Source organism: Suricata suricatta, chromosome 6 (genome assembly GCF_006229205.1).
Source record: "Suricata suricatta isolate VVHF042 chromosome 6, meerkat_22Aug2017_6uvM2_HiC, whole genome shotgun sequence".
In the NCBI taxonomy this organism is placed as follows: domain Eukaryota; kingdom Metazoa; phylum Chordata; class Mammalia; order Carnivora; family Herpestidae; genus Suricata; species Suricata suricatta.
In genome coordinates this window covers 50655937-50678058 of record NC_043705.1, presented here as the reverse complement: position 1 = coordinate 50678058, position 22122 = coordinate 50655937, and the positions used below count along the sequence as shown (strand labels likewise).

The 22122-nt window shown below is 36.5% G+C and overlaps 1 protein-coding gene across 3 annotated transcripts in view; it reads right to left on the bottom strand.

Moving 5' to 3' along the window:
- TNPO1 (transportin 1) overlaps positions 1–22122 on the bottom strand; it is a 91433-nt gene that overhangs the window by 54974 nt on the left and 14337 nt on the right. For 2 of the 3 annotated variants that reach the window (XM_029942420.1, XM_029942422.1), the window contains exon 2: positions 153–266. In XM_029942420.1, the coding sequence (XP_029798280.1) occupies positions 153–266 (114 nt within the window). Of the gene's footprint in view, positions 1–152; positions 267–398; positions 582–22122 lie in introns of those variants that run through there. The other variant, XM_029942421.1, reaches the window with a different exon arrangement.

The window sequence follows — 22122 nt, the reverse complement described above, 5'->3', positions numbered from 1 at the left end:
GGCCTCTCCCCGCGGGCGGGCGGGCGGACGGAGGGCGGAGGGATCCGGGGAGCGGGAGGAGGGGGAGGGGCGGCAGGAGCCACCCGGCCGTCGGGAGCGGGCCCCACGCCGGGCGAGCTGCGCGGGCGGCGGCAAGGCCTCGGAAAGGATACTTGTTGCACGGTTCTCTGGATGGTGGTGTCTGGGGACTGGGACTCCTTCAGCAGCTGCAGGATTTGCTGAAGCCCTTGCTCGTCAGGTTTCCACTCATACTCCATCTTGGTTTGCTGCAAATAAAGCCAGACACAGGAAGAGACGGAGCAAATGTTACTCCCCGTGCACAGGCCCGAGGGCTTCCCGCGCCGAGCAACCCCTTTTCCCCACCAGAACGACCCCTTTGCTCTCCAGACGCCTCGGACCTGCTTGGGGTGTCCCGAAAGAAGTCTCGGACGGCGAAGTCCGGGGGGGACTGATCCTAGCAGCTCGGCCGCCAACGTCTGCTGCTGCTGCTGCTGCTGCTGCTGCTGCTACTGCTGCCGCCGCGGCCGCCGAGCGCAAGAAGCCGACCAGACTGAGTCACCGCGAATTTGCAATCTGGCCCCTAGATCCGCTCACGGGAGCCCCCTGGGTCCTAGTGCCACGCAGTTTTCTCCAACCCAACCCAACCCAACTTGAGTTCCATACAGATTATTACTGATTTAAGAACTAATCAGAAGTCGAGTCTTTATCAAAACCCCTGAGAAGCACCTTAAGAGACCTGATTGGGGGTATTAGTTATTTTAAATTAACGTGGTGAATAATGAAGAATGACAGAAATAGAGGGAAAAGTCTGGTAATTCCCCTGACAATTTAACAATACTTAGAACAAATAAAAATGTTTATATTTCAATTTGATATACCTGGCACTAATATTTAGTCTAAAATATTAAAAATGTATTGCAATCACAACCCACACCTTGATAAACACTAAATATTGCATTTACCTTTGCACAACATGGTTGAAAAAACTGCATTCTTTTATAATCTTAAAGTTTTGAACTCAAGTGAAATAAACTCCATCTGAAATAACCACATTTCACATATAAGGGCTTTGGTTAGGATGAAGGAAAAACAAAATTTTATAAGTGGTGTTTTAATTTTATTAAAGTGTTCTCACATACATTTTCTCATTTGATTCTCTAGCCAACCTGGGGAGTATTATTTGACCCCTTGTGCCAATTATGGATCAGAAAGATCTGAGCAAATTATCCCAGTTAATTAGCGAAGACTGGATGGAGTTTAGGTTTCTTCAGTTACTAAGAGATGCATCTGCTACAATCAGTTGAAACTATTATATGAGTGACACAGTTTCATTAAACATAAATGCTTAAACAAAAACAAAACTTACCTATCAAACATGAATTATTTGAAAAAATCAAACAGTATGCTGAAAGAATTTTTCATAAGACTTTCCTACTACGTGATGGTTTGACAGTTGCAATTAGTCCCTTACTTGTAGAGTCCCCTTCCTAGCAGGGGTTAAAATTACCTGACCTTACCATAGGTCTCTCTTGTTAGCATTGTTTTTTTTTCCTTCTTGCTTTTTTTCCTGCCTTATTAAACCTTTCCTCTTCTTCACCCTTATTTTCTGGTTAATATCCTGTAATGTGTTTTGCTCACTATCTCCTATGGACTTCCTAAATGACACAGTGCAAAACACTGTTCTTACTTAAAACAAACAACCCTCCTCCCCCAGAAAACAATGATCATCTAAACTTATCTATTAATATTATAAGTGTTTTTATTCCAGTCTTCATTCTGTGTGCTTATGTGTACATTATATTTTATAATAATGGGACTGCTGTTTCTTGCACAACTTCATATATCATTATATATTTATTGGAAGTAGTTTTAAAAAACATCATAGTACTCCCTTGCACTGCTGTGCCGTCATTTTAATACACTTTCAAATACACGTAACCTATACACATCATAGGCATACAACTAAATGGAGTGGAACAAACTGAAGATGCCCGTGTAACCAATGCCCACATTAAAATATATTATGATCATTACCAGTACCAAGGTTTCCATTGTACCCATCCCCAGTCATCCAAAGTAATTCCTATTATAATTTCTATCATACAGATATCTCCTTCCCTCTTCTTACTTCAGAAACTTGTTAAAAATTACAAAAATTATGAGAAATCAAACAATATGGTTGTACACATAAAGTTAATTCAATCCTGCCTCCAAGCTTATGTCCATGACAGAATCAGTTTTAAATCTAATCCTGCTACACCTTTCTGTATTCTCAAACATACAAAAAGCTCCGGTTTTGTTTTGAAAGTATACTACATACTACACTCTATTAACGCTACAACTTTTAAACACATAATATACCATCATCCCAGGCCAATACATACAGATTTAAGTCACTTCTTAATGGATGCACATAGGTCTTTAGAATAAATAGAACATAATTTGCTCAACCCCTCCTTGATTGGCTTCCAGGATGCTTCTTTTTTCCCCAACAACACACAAAAAAAACATTCTTGTACTAACGTGTCTACACAGTAGGGGCACCCCTAGTGGGATTATTAGGCCAAAAGTATGCACATTTAAAAATTTCTAACAGTTATTACCACATTACTTTCTAAAAACAGTTATGCAATTCACACTCATAGAGAATGTGAATGTTTCCCATATCTCCACCAGGACATTCTTTTCATTTTTGTGAATCTAATGGGTGAAAACTTAATTGCTACTGATACTAGGGTAGGGGGCAGGAACATAAAGAGAGGGAACCTAAAAATCTGGACTTTCGTTATAAATTGGAACTGCAACCATACACATCTCAGCAGTGGAGGTGACATCTGGATAGCCTACTTAACTCTAGCTGCCCTTTTGAATAAAGTGAAGTCTGGGCCAATAGCAGCCAGGTCAGAAAGGCATCTTCATCACATCCATCCTTAGGGTGAGAACCCCGTTAGATCATATCATGCTTCCGTCTTTATCCCTGCACCCAAAAAAGTAGAACTCTTTTTCTTTTCAAACAGTTTAGTATTTAGAACATTTAATTTAATCCACCTATGATGATGGGATAGGTATAATGAAGATAAACTGTTCCCTCATGCCTTACTCAAATTATTGGAAAAAAGTATTTTGAACTTCTGTACCACACTTTTCTTACTGTGGTAAAATATACACATAACATAAAGTGTAGCATTTTAACCATTTTGTGTACAGTTTGCAGTGTACAGTTTAATGGCAATAAGTACATTCTCATTGTTGTGCAACAATCACCACCTCTATCTCCAGAACTTACCACATTTTAGTAGCCATTAAAATTAGGTAGAGTCTTCTGCTAGGGTAGCCAGAGGGACCTTAGGGTTATTGAGGTAACTTCTGAAGTACTCTAAGCTAACCAAGGACACCGGGATTCTGAGGCAGAAATCATTTATTGAAATAGTAAACTACATCTATAATAAACAATATCAAGATTAACACTGGATTTTCCTGAAGTAACTACTATTCTATTTGCATGTTGAAGACTGAGATCTAAATGTTTCAAAAAAGGGAAGTCATACTTCCAATGTTTCTCTTTTAGAGTATGCAAACCATGCTGATTAGTCCACAACATTCCATGGTGAAACCATCCCCCCACCACTAACCAAAGGCATTTCATTAGCCAAGACAGTTATCTGAACTAGCTAGGGAAAAGATGGACCAGAACACAAAGCTACTAAGAATACTAAGTTACTGTAAGATACTATTTGGGGCCTTCAGAAAACTAGGGTCCCAACTATTAAGAACTTAAATGTACATAATTTGAATCTGCTAGAGTTGAGAATCATGTGAGGTAAAGAGACTGGTTTAAAAAAATAAAAATAGGGGCACCTGGGTGGCTCCGTCAGTTAAGCTTCTGACTTCGGCTTAGGTCACCATCTCATGGTTCTTGGTTTCAAGCCCTGCATCAGGCTCTGTGCGGACAGCTCAGAGCCTGGAGCCTGTTTCATATTCTGTATCTCCCTCTCTCTCTGCCCCTCCCCTACTGATGCTCTGTTTCTATCTCAATAATAAATAAACATTAAAAAAAATAACTAAATAAAAATAAAAAAGTAAAAATAAATCTAGTTTCTTCCCTGCTGGAGCTGTAAATTATAGTTCAAAAAGCAGATGGGAGGCCTGGACTCAACCAACCTAAGTTTAAATCCAGTTCTTCCATTTAGTAGCCGGAAAAACCTGGACAAGTTAATTAATCTGAGCTTTAGTTTCTCAACTCTAAAATGAGAATATATCAACTTTGTAATATGATTATATGTACCTGCCTGACATATGGTATGATTTGAAATATAGTAGTTTTAACTGTCACACCAATGGTTTTCTACTGCCTGCAAAATAAAATCTAACTTCTTTTTCATGGATCTGGTCTCATGATCTGGTCCATCACCTCTAGGGACAGCTTTATCTCTTATGACTTAACCTCAAACTTTATGCTCCACCAATATCAACCTAGCTTCTCATACCTCTGAGCCTTTGAATAGGGATTTCCTGAGTAGAACGTCCTTTTTACATCTGGCCATTTGGGAAATCTCCTTCTCATTCTTCAGAGCTATGTTCATCTATTCAATTTCTAAATATTTACTGAGCATCTTCCTTGGCACTATGCTTGATACTGGATACTATTTCTCTTTCATGATATTATTCTAGGACCTCCCCACAAGACTTAAGTGTTTTTTTTTTTCATTACAGATCCAAAGTTTATAGCTATCTCCATTTCAGAAACTGTCATATTATAATTATTTCCAGGTCTGTCTTAGCAGTAACTGTGTGTTCCTTGAGAAGAGAGACAATGGGCGCCTGGGTGGCTCAGTCGGTTAAGCCTCCGGCTTCAACTCAGGTCAGATTTCACGTTTGTGGGTTCGAGTCCGCATCAGCTTCTGTGCTGACAGCTAGCTCAGAGCCTGGAGCCTGCTTCCGGTTCTGTGTCTCCTTCTCTCTCTGCCCCTCCCCCTCTCATGCTCTGCCTCTCTCTGTGTCAAAAATAAATAAAACATTAAAAAAATGTTTTCAAAGAGAAGAGGGACAGTGTCTTTTGCCCTCTTTCCCTAGCAGAGTCTGATTCAATAAATATTTGTTGAATTAACTGTATTGCTGTTGCCATTAATTCAACTGAATATTAAGCTGAACAACTACCATGTGCTCAATGAGCAATGAAGATTCAAAAGTAAAAGTTTGTTCTTGCCCCCACTAAGCTCTCATTTAATGAGACAGACAGATGTGCAGTCTATAAATGAAGCATATGAATAAAGTACAATACGAAGAAAGAGTAACACAAATATATTCTGCCAAGAAAGAGAAAAGTGCTTTAACTCCCTTTGGTTCAGAGCTTTACCTTAAATTTCAATTACATTAAAAAAAAATTTACTGAGTAGCCAGATATTTCCACCTACATGGTGAATTACTATGAATGTGGTAAATGTTGCTAATATTGATATGATTTCTCAAAATGGTGAAACACTCCAAACAAGGTATACTCTTCCTTCACTAGTACAGTAGTTTTATTCCAAGAAAACTCAAACATTTAATTAAAATCCTGCAAAAAAATTCCGTGTGCATATATGTAAAATTATGTGAGGCTCTCAGCTGATATATTTTTCTCCTATGTGACCTTGTAGTGGAGTATTCACAAGTCATTTAGAACTTAACACAATTCTTTAATGGTGAACATCTAGAATCTCTCAGTCCTGCCCACTAAATACCAAAAGTACCTCCCAAATTCTAGAACCTCCTACCCCCAAGACAGCAGCACTATAGTAGAAAACGTACAGGAGCTGTGGGGACATTAAGCTGACACAGTTCAGAGGTCAGGAAAGAACTTCCTTGAAGAAGTGACTTTTTACCTGAGAATCTAACATGAATTACCACAAAGTAAAAGTGAGAGGAAGGCAGGAGCTGTAAGAGTTGTAATTCATCCTGAGGCTCATAGAAAGCTCAGGAAGGGGGTTATAAATTAATAGATGACAAAATCAAATAGAAATATGGAAAAGAATTACTCTTCCAGAAAGCAGAAATGAGGAAGGAGAGGTTAACCATGTGGTGTCCAGTATTATGTTTATTTTCACAGTAAGCATATTTTCAGAACAAAAATGGTTTATGTATAAAATGCATCGAACTGCTATTTGGGAAATCCCTGGAAGGGGCAGGAGCCGCAAAAGACCTAACTGTCCAATCTGCATTTAAAATGGAGTTCCAGTTGGTTAGGGGAAAGTCTGCCATATTTCACAGAGAGCCAAAATACTACCAAAATTCTGGTTAAATATTAAAGGCATAAATACATCCACTATTTTGTCAATAATAGCAATCACTAATGTTTTGGAGTACTAGGCAGTGTTGTAAACATTTACATATGCCAACTAATTTATTCCTCAGGACTTTATCATGTATTAATATTACCTATATTTTGCAGATCAGTAAACTGAGGCACAGAGAAGCTACTTGCCTGAGGTTACTTATATAATAAATGAATCCCTCATTCAAACCCAACTAATCTAGCTCTAGAGTCCTGTCTCTAAGCCCCTGATATACTGCTTTTCTAAAAGAAACATCAATTTCTGTAAACTAGGAAACTAACCATAAATAGAGCCATTTATATTCTAAAAGAATGACATGTATTTGATACCTCTGTAGTCAGGTAAGAGACATATTTTACTGGGACACTGGGGTTGCTCAGTTAAAGCATCGACTCTTGGTTTTGGCTCAGGTCATGATCTCAACAGTTCCTGGGATTGAGCCCTGCGATGGGCTCCACAATGACATCCTGGAAAGTGCTTGGGATTCTTTCTCCCTCTCTCTTTCCTCCTCCCCCACACTCTCTCACTCAAAATAAATCTAAAAAAATCCTCTTTCACTATTGTAAAATAAACAAAACAGTAAATACAGCAGTATATATATTATGAACATACAATAAAAATGAGATATTTTGATAGTACGGAGCACATGTGTTCAAAACATTCTAAATCTATAATCTTTACAACCCTTTATGGGAACTAGTTGGCATGTATTATCTTCATTTGACCAACAGATAAAGCAAAATACAGCTTAAGATGTAGACTTCCAAAGAAAATGTCTCTTATACTGGCTTTTTTACAAAAAGATGCTATGACGAACAAGGAAGAGAAAAAATCAGAGATATCCAAAAGGCTAAAAAGATCCTCCTATTTCTTTTAAAATTACTTAATAAAACTTTTATGAGAAATTGAATCAAAGTTCAGGTATGAAAGGAAAAAAGATAAAGTCTAAAGGCAGCTGATTATTAATAACTTAAAAATGAGGCTTTTAAATGTCAAAGAATCAAAATGTCAATAGGTTTGTTAAATTATAGCTATCAGTGAAACTAGAAAGTCCTTTAAGAGATTTATAAAGTAATCAAAGATTATAAAGCTCAAGAAAGAAAAGCGGAAAAAGCAAAACCCAATTGCTCAGCCCAAGCTACTAGAAAGGAGCTCAAACAGATGAAAGGGTAAGGACCACAGCTTATGGACTCTCTAGTGTTGCAAGGTGCTACGCACAGAGCTGGTTTTAAATCATCCATGACTGATTGATTAGGGTCAATGATCTAGTTGACCACTCAGAAGAATTATGCTAAGAAGATAAAATTATATTGGGGCACCTGGGTGCCTTAGCCAGTTGTGTCCGACTTCAGCTCAGGTCATGATCTCACGGTTCCTAAGTTTGAGCCCCATGTTGGGCTCTGCGCTGACAGTTCAGAGCCTGCAGCCTGTTTCAGATTCTGTGTCTCCTTCTCTCTCTACCCCTCCCCCACTTGCACTCTGTCTCTCTCAAAAATAAATAAACACTGAAAAACTTTTTAGGGGCATCTAGGTGGCTCAGCAGATTAAGCGTCTGACTTCAGCTCAGGTCATGAACTTGCAGTTTGTGAGTCTGAGCACCATGTCAGGCTCTGTGGTCACAGCTCAGAGCCTGGAGCCTGCTGTGAATTCTGTGTCTCCCTCTCTCTCTCTGCCCCTCCCCTGCTTAAGTTCTCTCTGTCTCTCAAAAATAAATAAATTTTTAAAAATCTTAAAAAAACAAGTTAAAATTATAATCCTCAGGCACAATTTATTGTCATCTAAAAATTGAAAAGATTATCAAGAAAAACAAAGGAAAATGTAAAATGGGTACACTAAGGAAAACTTAAATATACTCTTAGAGTGCCCTTTCAAGAACTTTCAAGACTAGACAAGTGACCCAAATGCTAAATTTTACATATATTAAAAAAAAAAAAAGCAGTCTAGTATCACAATAAGCAGGTGATAATAAGGAAAACTTGATCTCAAAACCCAATCCAATCCACAACCAGGTACTTCCTAGAGACTTCTGCTCATTTAGTATTCACAACAGTACTATGAGGTAGATATTAACTCCATTTTATATTAACTGAGGTTGGGAGAGGTTAAGTACTTGCTTGGCCAGTATGTGACAGATCGGGCATCCAAAACCAAATCTGTGTATTTTCAAAGTCTGGACTGTAACTAGCAACAACAGCAACCCTGTTATCATTTATGGAGCACTTCTATGTGCCAGTTATTATACTAAGTGCTTTAAATGCACGATCTCATTTAATTCCATGAGTAGGGACTATTATTATCTCTATTTTACAGAAGAACAGGCTTAAGTGAAGTGTTCAAGGTCACAGAGGTCACAATGGACAAAGGCAGGACCTAAGCCCAGATGCACCTGACTCCAGAGCCTGTGCACTGATCCATGCTGTCTGTTGTATTATTCTCATTCTGCCACTTTCATGAACATGTGACTAAACATTAACAGAATTCCTGGGTAGATTTCTCTTTTCCTCTCTATACCAAGCATCACCAAAAATTCAATAGCTTTCTTGATTAGTGACTACCTTCTTCAGTGCAAGTGTGATAACTACACCTTCCTTTTCAGAGTTTAAACTTTTCTTTCTTTCTCCTTCCTTCCTTATTTAAGTAATCTTTACACCCAACATGGGGCTCGAGCTCATGACCCTGAGATGAACAGTTGCATGCTCTTCCAACCAAGCCAGCCAGGTGCTCCAAAGAGTTTAAACTTTTCATTTTTAAAAAATGCTTATTATTTTTGAGAGAGAGAGAGAGAGAGAGAGAGAGGGAGGAAGGGAGGGAGGGAGGGAGAGGGGCAGAGAATGAGAATCCCAAGCAGGCTCTACACTATTAGCACAGAGCCAGATACAGGGCTCAAACTCATGAAACCATGAGATCATGACCTGAGCCAAAACCAAGAAGCAGATGCTTAACTGACTGAGCCACCCAGGCACCCCAACACAATAGATTTTAAACTAAAAATGCTCTAAAAAAATAAGTTCATTATATTAATAATAAAAGTCAATCCATTAAGAGTTTATATATTAATTGTATTTATGCATCTACTATCAAATCACCTAATATATAATATAAATATTAACAGAACTAAAAGGAGAAATAAATAGCAATATAATAATAGTTGAGGAACTGTAATATCCCACTCTCAACAATGGATAGATCATCCAGACAGAAAAATCAATAAGGAAGCAGTGAACCTGAACAACACTATAAAGCAAATGGACCTAACAAACACTCCATCCAACAGAGACAGAATACATATTCTTCTCAAGAGCACACGTAACACTTTATACAATAGATCCTATGTTAGACAATGAAATAAGTTTCAACAAATTGAAAATAGAAATATCAAGTATCTTTTCTGATTACAATGGTAAAACTAGAAATCAGTAACAGGAAGAAAGATGGAAAATGCACAAGTACATGGAAATTAACACACTCCTCAACAACCAATGAATCAAAGAAGAAAGCAAAGGGGAAATAAAAAATATCTTACAACAAATGAAAAGGTAAATCCAACATACCGAAAGTTATAGAACGCAGCAAAAGCAGTTCTAAGAGGAAAGTTTACAGATATAGGCACATACATATATCAAAAAAAGAAATATACCAAACAACCTAACTTTACACTTCAAGTAACTACAAAGAGAACAAAGTGGGACCAAACTTAGAAAAAGGAAAGAAATAATAATAAAGATTATAGTACAAATAAATGGAATAGATATTAAGAAAATAGAAAAGATCAACAAAACTAAGAGCTGATTCTATGGAAAGATAAAGTTGACAAACCCCTACCGAGACTAAGAAAAAAAAGAGGAACCAAATAAATAAAATTACAAATAAAAGAGGAGTTATTACAACTGATATTACAGGAATACAACAGGTCATAAAAGACTACTATGAACAATTATACACCAACAAATTGGTCAACCTAGAAGAAATGGATAAATTCTAGAAACATAACCTACCAAAATTAAATCATGAAAAAAGAAACTCTGGAGAGACGAATAATAAGGACCCTGAATCAAGTTAAATCCTAATAAAGAAAAGCTTAGGGCCAAACGGTTTCACTAATGAATTCTACCAAACACTTAAAGAAAAATTAATATCAATTCTTCTCAAACTCTTACAAAAAAATAAAGAGAGGGGAACACTTCCAAACTCATTGTACAAGGCCAGCATTTCGCTGATAGTGAAGTCATATAAGGTCACTAGAAAAAAACTACCGGCCATTATCTCTGATGAATATAAAAGCAAATATTCTCAACAAATTATTGGCATAATGGATTCAAGAGCATATTAATCATACACCATGATCGAGTGGGATTAGCCCCTGGGATGCAAGGACAATTCAACATACACAAATCATTCAATGTGATATATTAATAGAACAAAAGATACAAATCATATGGTCTCAAGAGATGTGGAGAAAACATTTAACAAAATTCTATTTCCATTCATGATAACTCTCAATAAATTTGGGAAAGAAAGAACATACTTCAATGTAATACAGACCATATATGACAAACCCATAGGTAACATCACACTCGATGGTGAAAGGTTGAAAGCCTTTCCTCGAAAATTAGGAACAAAATAAACGTGCCCATTTTCACCACTCCTATTCAACAAAGTACTGGAAGTTCTAGCCAAAGCAATCAGGCAACAAAAAAAGAAATAAAAGGCATCCAAATCAGAGTGGAAGAAGTAAAACAGACATGTCTCTATTCACAGATGACATGATCTTATACATAGAAAATCCTACAGATTCCACCAAAAAGTTAATTTAGTAAAGTTGCAGGATACAAAAGGAACACACAAAAACCAGTTGCATTTCTATACATTAAGACTAAGTTATCTGGAAGAAGAAATAAACAATTCCAATTCCATATACAACATCAAAAAAAAAATAAGTGGGAATAAAATTAAACAAGGAGGTGAAAGATCTGCACACCAAAAACTGTAAGACATTGATAAAAGAATTTGAAGAAGACACAAACAAATGGAGAGATAGCCTATGTTCATGGGTTGGAAGGATTAATATTAAAATGTTATACTACCCAAAGTTATCCAGAGATAATGTAATCCCTATCAAGATTCTAATGGCATTTTTTACAGAAAAAGAAAAATGAATCCTAAAATTTATATTGAATCACTAAAGACTCTGAATACCCAAAGCAATCCTAAGAAAGAACATATCTAAAATTACCATATTTCCTGATTTTGAAGTATACTAACAAGCTACAGCAATCAAAACAGTATGGAACTGGCATAAAAACGGATGCATCAACTTTTGGAACAGAACTGAGAGCCCAGAAACAAACTCATGCAAGTACAGTCAACTAATGGTTGTCAAGGTGGCCAAGAATACTCAATGAGGTAAAGACAGTCTCTTCAATGAACTGTGTTGGGAAAACTGGGTATTTCCATGCCAAAGAATGAAACTGGACCCTTGAAAAATTAACTCAAAAAGGATTAAAAGATAGACCTCAACATAAGACCTGAAACCAAAAATCTCCTAGAATAAAACAGGGTTTAAAGCTCCTTGACATTGGTCTTGGCAGTGATTTCATTGGTATGACACCAAAAGCACAGGCACCAGAACTTAAAACAAACAGTGGGATTACATCAAATTAAACAGTTTCTGCACAAAGAGACCATCATCAAAATGAAAAGGCCATCTACAGAATGGGGGAAAGTTTTGCAAACCATGTATCTGGTAAGGAATTAATATCCAAAATATATAAGAAATTCATACATCTTAGTAGCAAAGAACCTAAATGATTTGATTTTTAAAAATGGGCAAAGAAGCTGAATAAACAGGTTTCCAAAGAAGATATTCAGATGGCCAACAGGTACTTGAAAAGATGCCCAATATCACTAATCATCAGGTAAATGCAAACCAAAACCACAATAACATTAACACCTCTCAACTGTTAGAAAAGCAATTAAACAAGAAAAGAGAAAACAAGTGCTGGCAAGGATGTGGAGAAAAGGGAACTCATGTTTATGGGAAGGTAAATTGGTGCAGCCACTATGGAAAAACAGGATGGAGGCTCCTCAAAAACTTAAAAATAATAGAACTATCATATGATCTAGCAATTCCACTTTGGGGTATTTAGCAAAAGGAAATAAAATCATTATGTTGAAGAGTTATCTGTGCCCTCAAAGTCACTGCAGCACTATTTATAATAGCCAAGAAATTGAAATAAATTTGCACCCATCAACAGACAAATGGATAAAGAAAATGTGATATATAGTTGACCCTTGAACAACGTGTTGGGTTTGAACTGCATGGGTCCACTTAGATGCAAAAAATTTTTTTATACAAATACTGTATTTTTCACTAATGTTTTCTTTTCTCTAGCTTACTTTATTGTAATAATAAAATATATAACATAAAATATATGTGAAATAAACTTTTTATGTTATCGGTAAGGCTTCTGGTCAATAGCTGGCAATTAGTAATTAAATTTTGGGAGAGTCAAAAATTGCATGTGGATTTGCAACTGCACAGTGGTCAGCACCACTAACTTCCATGTTACTCAAAGGTCAACTGTACATATATACATATATATACATAAAATGTGTATATGTATATATGAGAAATTTAAAAAACCACAAAACTCATAGATACAAAGAGCAGATTGGTGGTTATCAGAAGTAAAAGGGGGAGGGGGGGAAATGAATGAAGACAGTCAAAGGATACAAACTTCCAGCTAAAAGCTGATCAAGTTCTGGGATGTAATGTATACCATGTGATTAAAGTTAACAATACTGTATTATTATATTTGAAAGTTGCTGAGAGTAAATCTTAAAAGCTCTCACCTAATAATATTAACAATAATAATAATAAATTGCAACCATGTGAGATAATGGATATGTTACCTAACCTTACTGCGGTAATCACTGCATCATATATATATTCATATATCAAATCATTATGTGTACATCATAAATTTTTGCAATGCCATATGGCAATTTTATCTCAGTAAAGCTAAAAATGTTTTTTAAGTTTATTTATTTTGAGAGAGAGCGAGAGTGATTGTATGAGTAGGGGAGAGACAGAAAGGGAGAGAAAATCCCAAGCAGGCTCTGCACTAATAGCACAGAACAGAACCTGATGCAGGGCTCAATCTCATACCTGTGGGATCATGACATGAGCCAAAACCAAGAGTTGGACACGTAAATGACTAAAATGCCCAGGTGCCCCTAGATAATTTTTTTAAATAAATAAGTGAAAAAGAAATAAGAATAAATTTTGCCACTGTTTAACCCACCCCCACAAAAAGACTTGGGTTTGGAATGCAGACCTTCCTATTCTTATTCCAATGTTTCTTCCACTCCAAACTATTTATTTAATTCATGGTTCACAAATATATAAGTATAATTAAAAGAGTAGCCTGTTTTAAAACAACATTGCTCGGGGTGACTGGGTGGCTTAGTCAGTTGAGCATGTGACTCTTGATTCTGGCTCACGTCATGATCCCAGCATCACAGGAATGAGCCGTGGATCAGGCTCCAAGCAGAGCAGGGCATCTGCTTAAGATTCTCTCTTTCTCTTTTACATGTTGCTGTCCAGCTCTCCCAGCACCATCTGTTGAAGAGTCTGTCTTTTTCCCACTGGATACTCTTTCCTGCTTTGTCAAAGATGAGTTGTCCATACATTTGTGGGTCCACTTCTGGGTTCTCTATTCTATTCCATTGGTCTATGTGACTGTTTTTGTGCCAATATTATACTGTCTTGATGATGACAGCTTTGTAGTAGAGGCTAAAGTCTGGGACTGTGATGCCTCCCATTTTGGTTTTCTTCTTCAATATAACTTTGGCTATTTAGGGTCTTTTTGTGGTTCCATACGAATTTTAGGGTAGTTTGTTCTAGCTTTGAGAAGAATGCTAGTGCAATTTTGATTGGGACTGCATTGAATGTGTAGATTGTTTTAGGTAATAATGACATTTTGACAATGTTTATTCTTCTGATCCATGAGCATGGAATGTTTTTCCATTTCTTTGTGTCTTCTTCAATTTCCTTCGTAAGTTTTCAATAGTTTTCATTGTACAGATCTTTTTACATTTTTGGTTAGGTTTATTCCTAGGTATTTTACCCCAATGTTCATAGCGGCACTTTCAACAATAGCCAAATCACGGTAAGAGCCTAAATGTCCATCAAGTGATGACTGGATCAAGAAGATAATATATATATATATATATATGTTTATATATACAGTGGAATACTACATGGCAATGAAAAAGAATGAAATCTGGCCATTCATGACAATGTGGATGGAACTCGAGGGTGTGAAATAAGTGAAATAAGTCAGGCAGAGAAGGACAGATACCATATGTTTTCACTCATAAGTGTAACAGGAGAAACTTAACAAAGGACCAGGGGGGAGTGGAGGGGGGGAAATAGCAGGGAGAGGAACCGAGGCAAATCATGAGAGACTCTTGAATACTGAAAACAAACTGAGGGCTGAAGGGGGAGGGGGAAAAAGAAAAGGGGGTGTTGCGCATGGAGAAGGGCAATTGTGGGGATGTGCACTGGATGTTTTATAGAAACCAACTTGACAATAAACTATATTAAAAAGAAAGATTCTTTCTTTCTCCCTTCACCCCTCTCCCCTTTTCAGAGTCAGATGCTTAACTGACTGAGCCACCCAAGTGCCCCTACTTTATGTGTTTATAAAGTGACACATTGACTGTACAGTTGATAGAAATCTAAGCTGGTATATTTTAGAAAAATTAGATAGAGCACATTAGGACAACCATTACAGATTATTTTGGTTAACTGCAAGTATACTGTTTCACTGTGGTTAGATTGCTCATAAAGTTCTCAAGTGACAGGTCCCTAGGAATTTCTCATTCATATCCACAACTATCCTTGATTGTTATAGTGTAATGAGTTGACTCAATATTTCATATTTTCTAGTGTAAACAGGAAAAGGAACATAGCACTATGCTCACTGGCAAGGGCTGAATTGGAAAAAGGTCAGAGTACATTAGCCAATACAAGAGAAAAGTGATTAGTAGGCTGATTATCATTAGCTTGAAAAGATTGAAATCTTTCTCACACATAACAGGGGCATATATCACTTAGATTTCAAGTGTGGGAAGGCAGAGACAGGAGAACAATTTATGAAAAAAGATCAATTTTTACCATTTTAGTTCCTATGCTGACTATTATCCTACACTATTTATTGTTGGTAAGCAGGAAGATACAGTTCAGGAAACATGGGTTCCAGAATCATAAATCCCAGGGTTGAAATCCCAATCTTCCTCATTGTCTTTTTTAGGAAAGCTTACATCTTTCAGCCACAGTTGAGTTTTCTATGATATGAGTTGAAGAGAAGATTAAATGAGAATGTAAACTGCTGCAATAGGAGGCAGTGTTCATTTCCTTATTTCACCTCCCACTGAAATTATCATTAAAACAGATCTACTGATGGCAGTTTGTACATCAGATACCCATTAAGATGAATATGACATTATTATTTTTTTAAGATTTTATTTTTAAGTACTCTTTACACCCAACATGATTCTTGAACTCACAACCCTGAGATCAAGAGTGGCAACCTCCACTAACTGGGCCAGCCAAACATGAAGTTTTTTTTTTTTTAATGTTTTATTTATTTTTGATACAGAGAAAGAGCATGAGGAGGGGTGCAGAGAGGGAGACACAGAATTGGAACCAGACTCTAGGCTCTGAGCTGTCAGCACAGACCCCGATGTGGGGCTCGAACCCGCAAATGTGAGATCATGACCTGAGCCGAGGTCAGAGGCTTAACCCAGGCGCCCGAAGCTATTTTTATATTATCAAGGAATACACAACAAAATGGGCTGTTTGAATCACTTAAATGAGGTGAGAGTCTAAAGAAGTAAAAATCAAAATAGAAATATTGAAGGATTAAGGAGAACAAATAAAAGCATCAGAAATCAAGTGTTAAATATATATATTTTTAGTTTATTTATTTATTTTGAGAGACAGAGAGAGTGTAAGCAGGAGAGGGGCAGAGAGAGAGAAAGAATCCCAAGCAGGATCTGTGCTGTCAGCACAGAGCCTGATGCAAGGCTTGAACTCACGAACTGTGAGATCATGACTTGAACTGATATCAAGAGCTGGACACTTAACTGACAAAGTTACCCAGGCACCCCCCTCAAATGCTGAATATTAAATCAGACATGAATGTAATCAATCTGTAAAATTTTTATAAGGGCAAAAGTTTAGTTGACTGAGAAAAAGAGACAGGAAAAGGATATCATAAAAGAAATTCCATAGAGATAGTTGACAAATGGAGAAAAATAGCAAGAAAAAATGTATGACAAATGGTATTATGAGACTAACCATTTAGCACAAAAAGCAGTAGCACATAATCTGTGTGTTCAAGTTTGTTTTACTCTTATTGTGACAGTGAGACTCAACCAAGATTGAGACATAAACAAATTAACGAATATAAAAACCTAGAAAGAAACATGACTGGTAAGGGAATCTGAGATTATATCAGACACATAAAGAATAATCCCAAACTACTATACATACTAAGAAAGTGTTCGGTTTATAAAAATATACCCTTAAAAGTGAATCTTGGGTTAAAATGCTTATTGTCCTCTTGCAAATAGAGATACTGAATTACTGGCCAACTGAATATCACATCGTAATTACCATCCATCCCCCCATATCCCATGAAATTGGAATTCACCAACTTTAACTGTCCTTAGAGAATAGCTATCATAATATCTTCAGAATGAAAACATTAGACAACATCTATCCAATCCTTTTATTTTGAAAAATGGGGAAATCAAGACCCAGAAACATTATAACTGAATTAAAAGAAAGAATTTAACCTCAGCTTTTTTTTAATGTTTTTTTTTTTTTTTTGAGAGACAGAGAGAGACAGTGTGAGCAGGGGAGGGTCAGAGAGAGAGGGAGACACAGAATCTAAAGCAGGCTTCAGGCTCTGAGCTAGCTGTTACACAGAGCCTGATGTGGGGCTCGAACCCATGAACCATGAGATCATGACCTGAGCCGAAGCTGGACGATTAATCGACTGAGCCATCCAGCTGCCCCTAACCTCAGCTTTTAAAAACATAGTTAGGGCAGCTGAGTGGCTCAGTCATTAAGTATCTGACTTTGGCGAGAGTCATAATCTCACAGTTTGTGAGTCTGAGTCCCACATTGAGGGAGCTTGAGCCCAACTTTGGGTGAGCCCTGCTTTTCTCCCTCTCTATCCTCCCACATATGCCCCTCATTCACTTGCTCCCTCTCTCAAAAAAAACTGTAAAAAATAAATTAAAAAACCAGAACATTCAGTTCTATATTATGAAGTTCTTTTCTCCCTTCACTTTTGCATAGTACACTGATTTTCTGATAGATACCTACCAGTAACCTCAAACCCTTTCTCTAAAGGGAACTGGATAGTCCATAGCCCATGCCTAAGTGTTGGGTCTGATGGCAAGGTTCACACTTTGTGACTGCATTTCCTAAATGCAACTGATTAAACCAAAGATTGGGTGATGAATATGATAAATCCTGGCACAAAATGGTGAGCTTGATCAACTGGTATTTCCTTTCTCAGAAATATGAACAGAAAGTACTAAGATCATCTGCCAGTTCTCAAAGAAGGTAAGATGTCAATGATGTGACACATGCCAAGACAAAATTATAAAGGGGCAGAAATTCTAAGCAAGATGAAAGGAGAATGGACAGCACAGAGAGGAGGAGGGAAGCTCTGAGCAAGATTACATGGTCCACCAGAGTGAGAGTAACTACTCTTGGGAGCTGTCGTGCTTCCTGATGGTTTTCTACTGCCACAAATGACTTAAAATAAGCCTCTCCCTTTCTCTTAAGACAATCTGTATGAGTTTTTCTTCCTTGGAGCCAAAAGAGCTTAATTATAATATAAATATTAAAGAACTATTATATATACATATATAATTACATGATTATATATATTAAATGTTACATTGTAACAAACTATTCCCAAAATGTATTTCTTTTAGGTGGAAGGAACTAAACTTTTTTAGGGGTTCTCTAGGAACTGTAGGGTTCATATAGTGAAGCTGATAAATATCGTGGAAATCAGTTTCCTTAGAATGAACAACCAGAGTAAATTTGAGAGGTGACACGGAAGTCTCTGAGAGATACTGAGTATAATGAATATATCAAAATAGGGGGAGAATAAACTGAGCAGGAAAACGGAGAAAGCCAAGAATAAAGCCAGCTGCAGGTTCAGGTGTGCATCCTCTTTCTAGAGAGCAGAATTCCTTACTCATCTACTTCTACCCTTCCCTTGCCTATTCCAAATTATACTATTTTGGTTCTGAACAATGGCAATCACTGCCTCTGCTGCCATCAATGGAAAAACATGCTTCATAATATTTGTTTTATTCATATTTATACCTGTGAGAGATGTAGGAATAGTGGCGATTTATCCTATGTTGTTAGCTTTCAAGTAATACTGGCTTCCCAAGACTAAGACAGTCAACATCAAAGAACCTACAAGATCTCTTACACATTTCCAGGAGGTACCACTATTACAAGTATGGTAGATAAACACATACGTTATTTGAACAAATACAAAATATTTGCTCCTACCATGTTAGAGCAATACAAAGTTAGATGATGCAACAAGATAATATTAATTACTTCTCTGGAAAACTATTTTAGAAGAGACAACACATGAAAGAAAATTCAAAAAATACAACAGTAAACAAACACTGGAAAATAATGAACCTTGTTAGTAATCAAATATAATGAAGTAAAAATTTTAGACTAATTAGCAAAGATAATTTTCTAACAGTAACACTCTATGCTGCTGAAGATATGACAAATTACTGAAGGTACAGTAAACGCATATAACCTATGGGAAATCAACTCTGCAACCTGTATCAAGAGCCATGTGCATTTTAATAACCTTTGACCTCATAATTACACTCTTAGACTATCCTAAGAATCCTAAAAAGGGAAAAAAGTGTTATTTTCAAAGATTTTATCCTGGGATTCTTTCTTTTATTCTTTAATGTTTATGTTTGAGAGAGAGACCGCACACGAGTGAGCAGAGGAGGGCCAGAGAGAAGGGGGGACAGAGGGTCCAAAGTGGTGCTCTGTGCTGACAGCAGTGAGCCTGATGTGAGGCTCAAACTCACTAACAATGAGATTATGACCCGAGCCGAAGCTGAATCCTCAAATGACTGAGCCACCCAGGTGCCCCAGCCATCTTTTTAATGACTGCATAAAAAACCTAACAGTTGAATGTTGACCCATATATTTATTGTTGTATTAGAAATAATCCCAGGTGGTGCCTGGGTGGCTCAATCAGATGAGCATCCAACTTCGGCTCAGGTCAAGTTATGAAGTGAAGAAACTGATCGAAAGTTCTATGTAGAGAACAATAACAAATAAGTAAAACATATGTATAAGATAAAGTCAGAATTGTTCAATGAAAAAGGCAGAAGGAAACAATGAAATGCTAACAGCAGATTAGAGGGTTAAGATTATGGGCTTTGTTTCTTTTCTTTTTAAAAAATTTTCCATACTGTGGTTATATTACTTTTAAAATGAAAATAAATAATAAAAATCTCCAAACATTTAAGCATTTGAAGTCCTAAATACAACGGGGCAAAAGATCCCAGAGAATGCTACTATATTATGATACAATGCTTGCTATTCATAATAATGACAGAATCAACAAAAAGCTTAAATTATACCATTTTTACTTATTAGAAAGGCAAAAAGATGTAAAATATAATTTAGAAAGTTTTATGTGAAAATGCTTAAAGCGAATGACATTTACAGGTTAAATTTTAGTTACAGAAAATTGATATACTTGCAGAACTTTTCCACAGATTACAGATTATTAAACTGTAGACACAATGATATAAAGAGGATATTGGAAATTTAAAAAAATCTTTATTACCATTGGAAAAAAACTAACGCAATCTCTGCAAAGCAAAAGAACTATACCGACCAAGTCGTTTATAATCCCAGACACTGCGTCTCAGAGAAAAAAGGGAAATTTTACTTATATAATGGGAATTATTATTATTTCTATAGTTGTGATTAATTTTTATTACAGTTTAAATATCTTGCATGTGTAGACAAATTTTTAATAATGTTATGAAAGTTAATATTAGGACTTATTTAACAGTTTAAATGAAATACTAAGAAAAGATATACAGAAAAGTAAGACTACTACAAAATTTAAAACAAGAATACCACATTTTGCTTAACATAAAAACAATTTCAGGGCACTTGGAGGGCTCAGTCTGTAGAGAATGCAATGCTTGATCTTAGGGTGTGAGTTGATGCCCCACACTGGACCTAGAGACTACTTAAAAAAATTCCAATCACCTCTCATCAACGTCACAATTTTTCAAACCACTGGCACATAATTCCAGAAATACCACTTGAGAAAAAAATGCCACAAGTAGCTTGATTAAACCTTATGCTGAACTAGAAGGGGAAAAAAATCCCATGAAAATGTAAAGGCCAAAAGCAAATTAAAATAAATTTAGCTTAGAAAAGAGAGTCTATAATTCTTCTAAAATGGTTCTTAAAACTTCTGTGGCAGTAAGTTCTACAGATTCCCTCAATAATCATAACTACAAATATTACAAGCATAATTTACAAATGTATAAGAAAATTTCAACTGCAGAAATGAGTACATACTACAAATAACTTAAATTTCTAATTTAGCATATATTAAACTGATAAAGGTTAGAGTTCTAGTACTTTTTGTTTTGCTATTTAATCATTTTTGTCATATACTATTTTACCATTATTTTAAGAAAATAACTGGGTGCCTGGGAGGCTCAGTCAGTTAAGCGTCTGACTCTTGATTTCGGCTCAGGTCATTACATCATTTTGTGGGACTGAGCTGAGTGTCAGGTTCCATGCTGACAGCATGGAGCCTGCCTGGGATTCTCTTTCTCTCTCTCCCCCTTCCATAAAAGCACATTCTCTCTCAAAATAAATAAATAAACATTAAAAATAATTCATAAATCAAAAGTCAGACTAAGCGTGTAACTGATTGAGCCACCCAGGCACCCTAAAAGTGATTCTTAGAAAAAATAAATTGATTACTTTATTATAAAAAAATATTTCCCTACATAATTTCCTTGGAGTAGGGTTCAGTACACAGAAAGCAAATCTTTAAATCACATGAAATGGTATTATAATTAAAAAAAACTTCATACAACAAATAATCCATATTATTTACAGTTAATAAAACATACAATCTCCAGTCAACTCTTCCTTATGCATTCTTACAGGAGTAGTCTGCATATTCTAGAAGGAACTCCAGAAATGAAATCAGCAAATATTTGCTAAGAATTGATATATAACGGGTTTTATAGCTGGAAACTACAAATACAAAATTCCTAATACACAATTCTTTATGTTATTATTTTAAAAAATTTTTTAATGTTTATTTTTGAAGGAGGGAGAGACAGAGAATGAGTGGAAAAGGGGCAGAGAGAGACAGAGAGACACAGAATTGGAAGCAGGCTCCAGGCTTGAGCTGTCAGCACAGAGCCTGATGGGGGGCTCAAACCCACGAACTGTGAGATCATGACCTGAGCCAAGTCAGATGCCCAACCGACTGAGTCACCCAGGCACCCCTGTTTCTTTATGTTATTAAGTTCAATAATTCAATGTGTGGCGGGGGCATTTGAGGAACATGACCCAAAACATTTGAGATATCCAGGAGTTTATATTTCCACAGTTCAGAAAATGGTAATTTTACCTGAGATCACAATTTTGTTCTCTCTGCTGAGCAAATGAAACTCT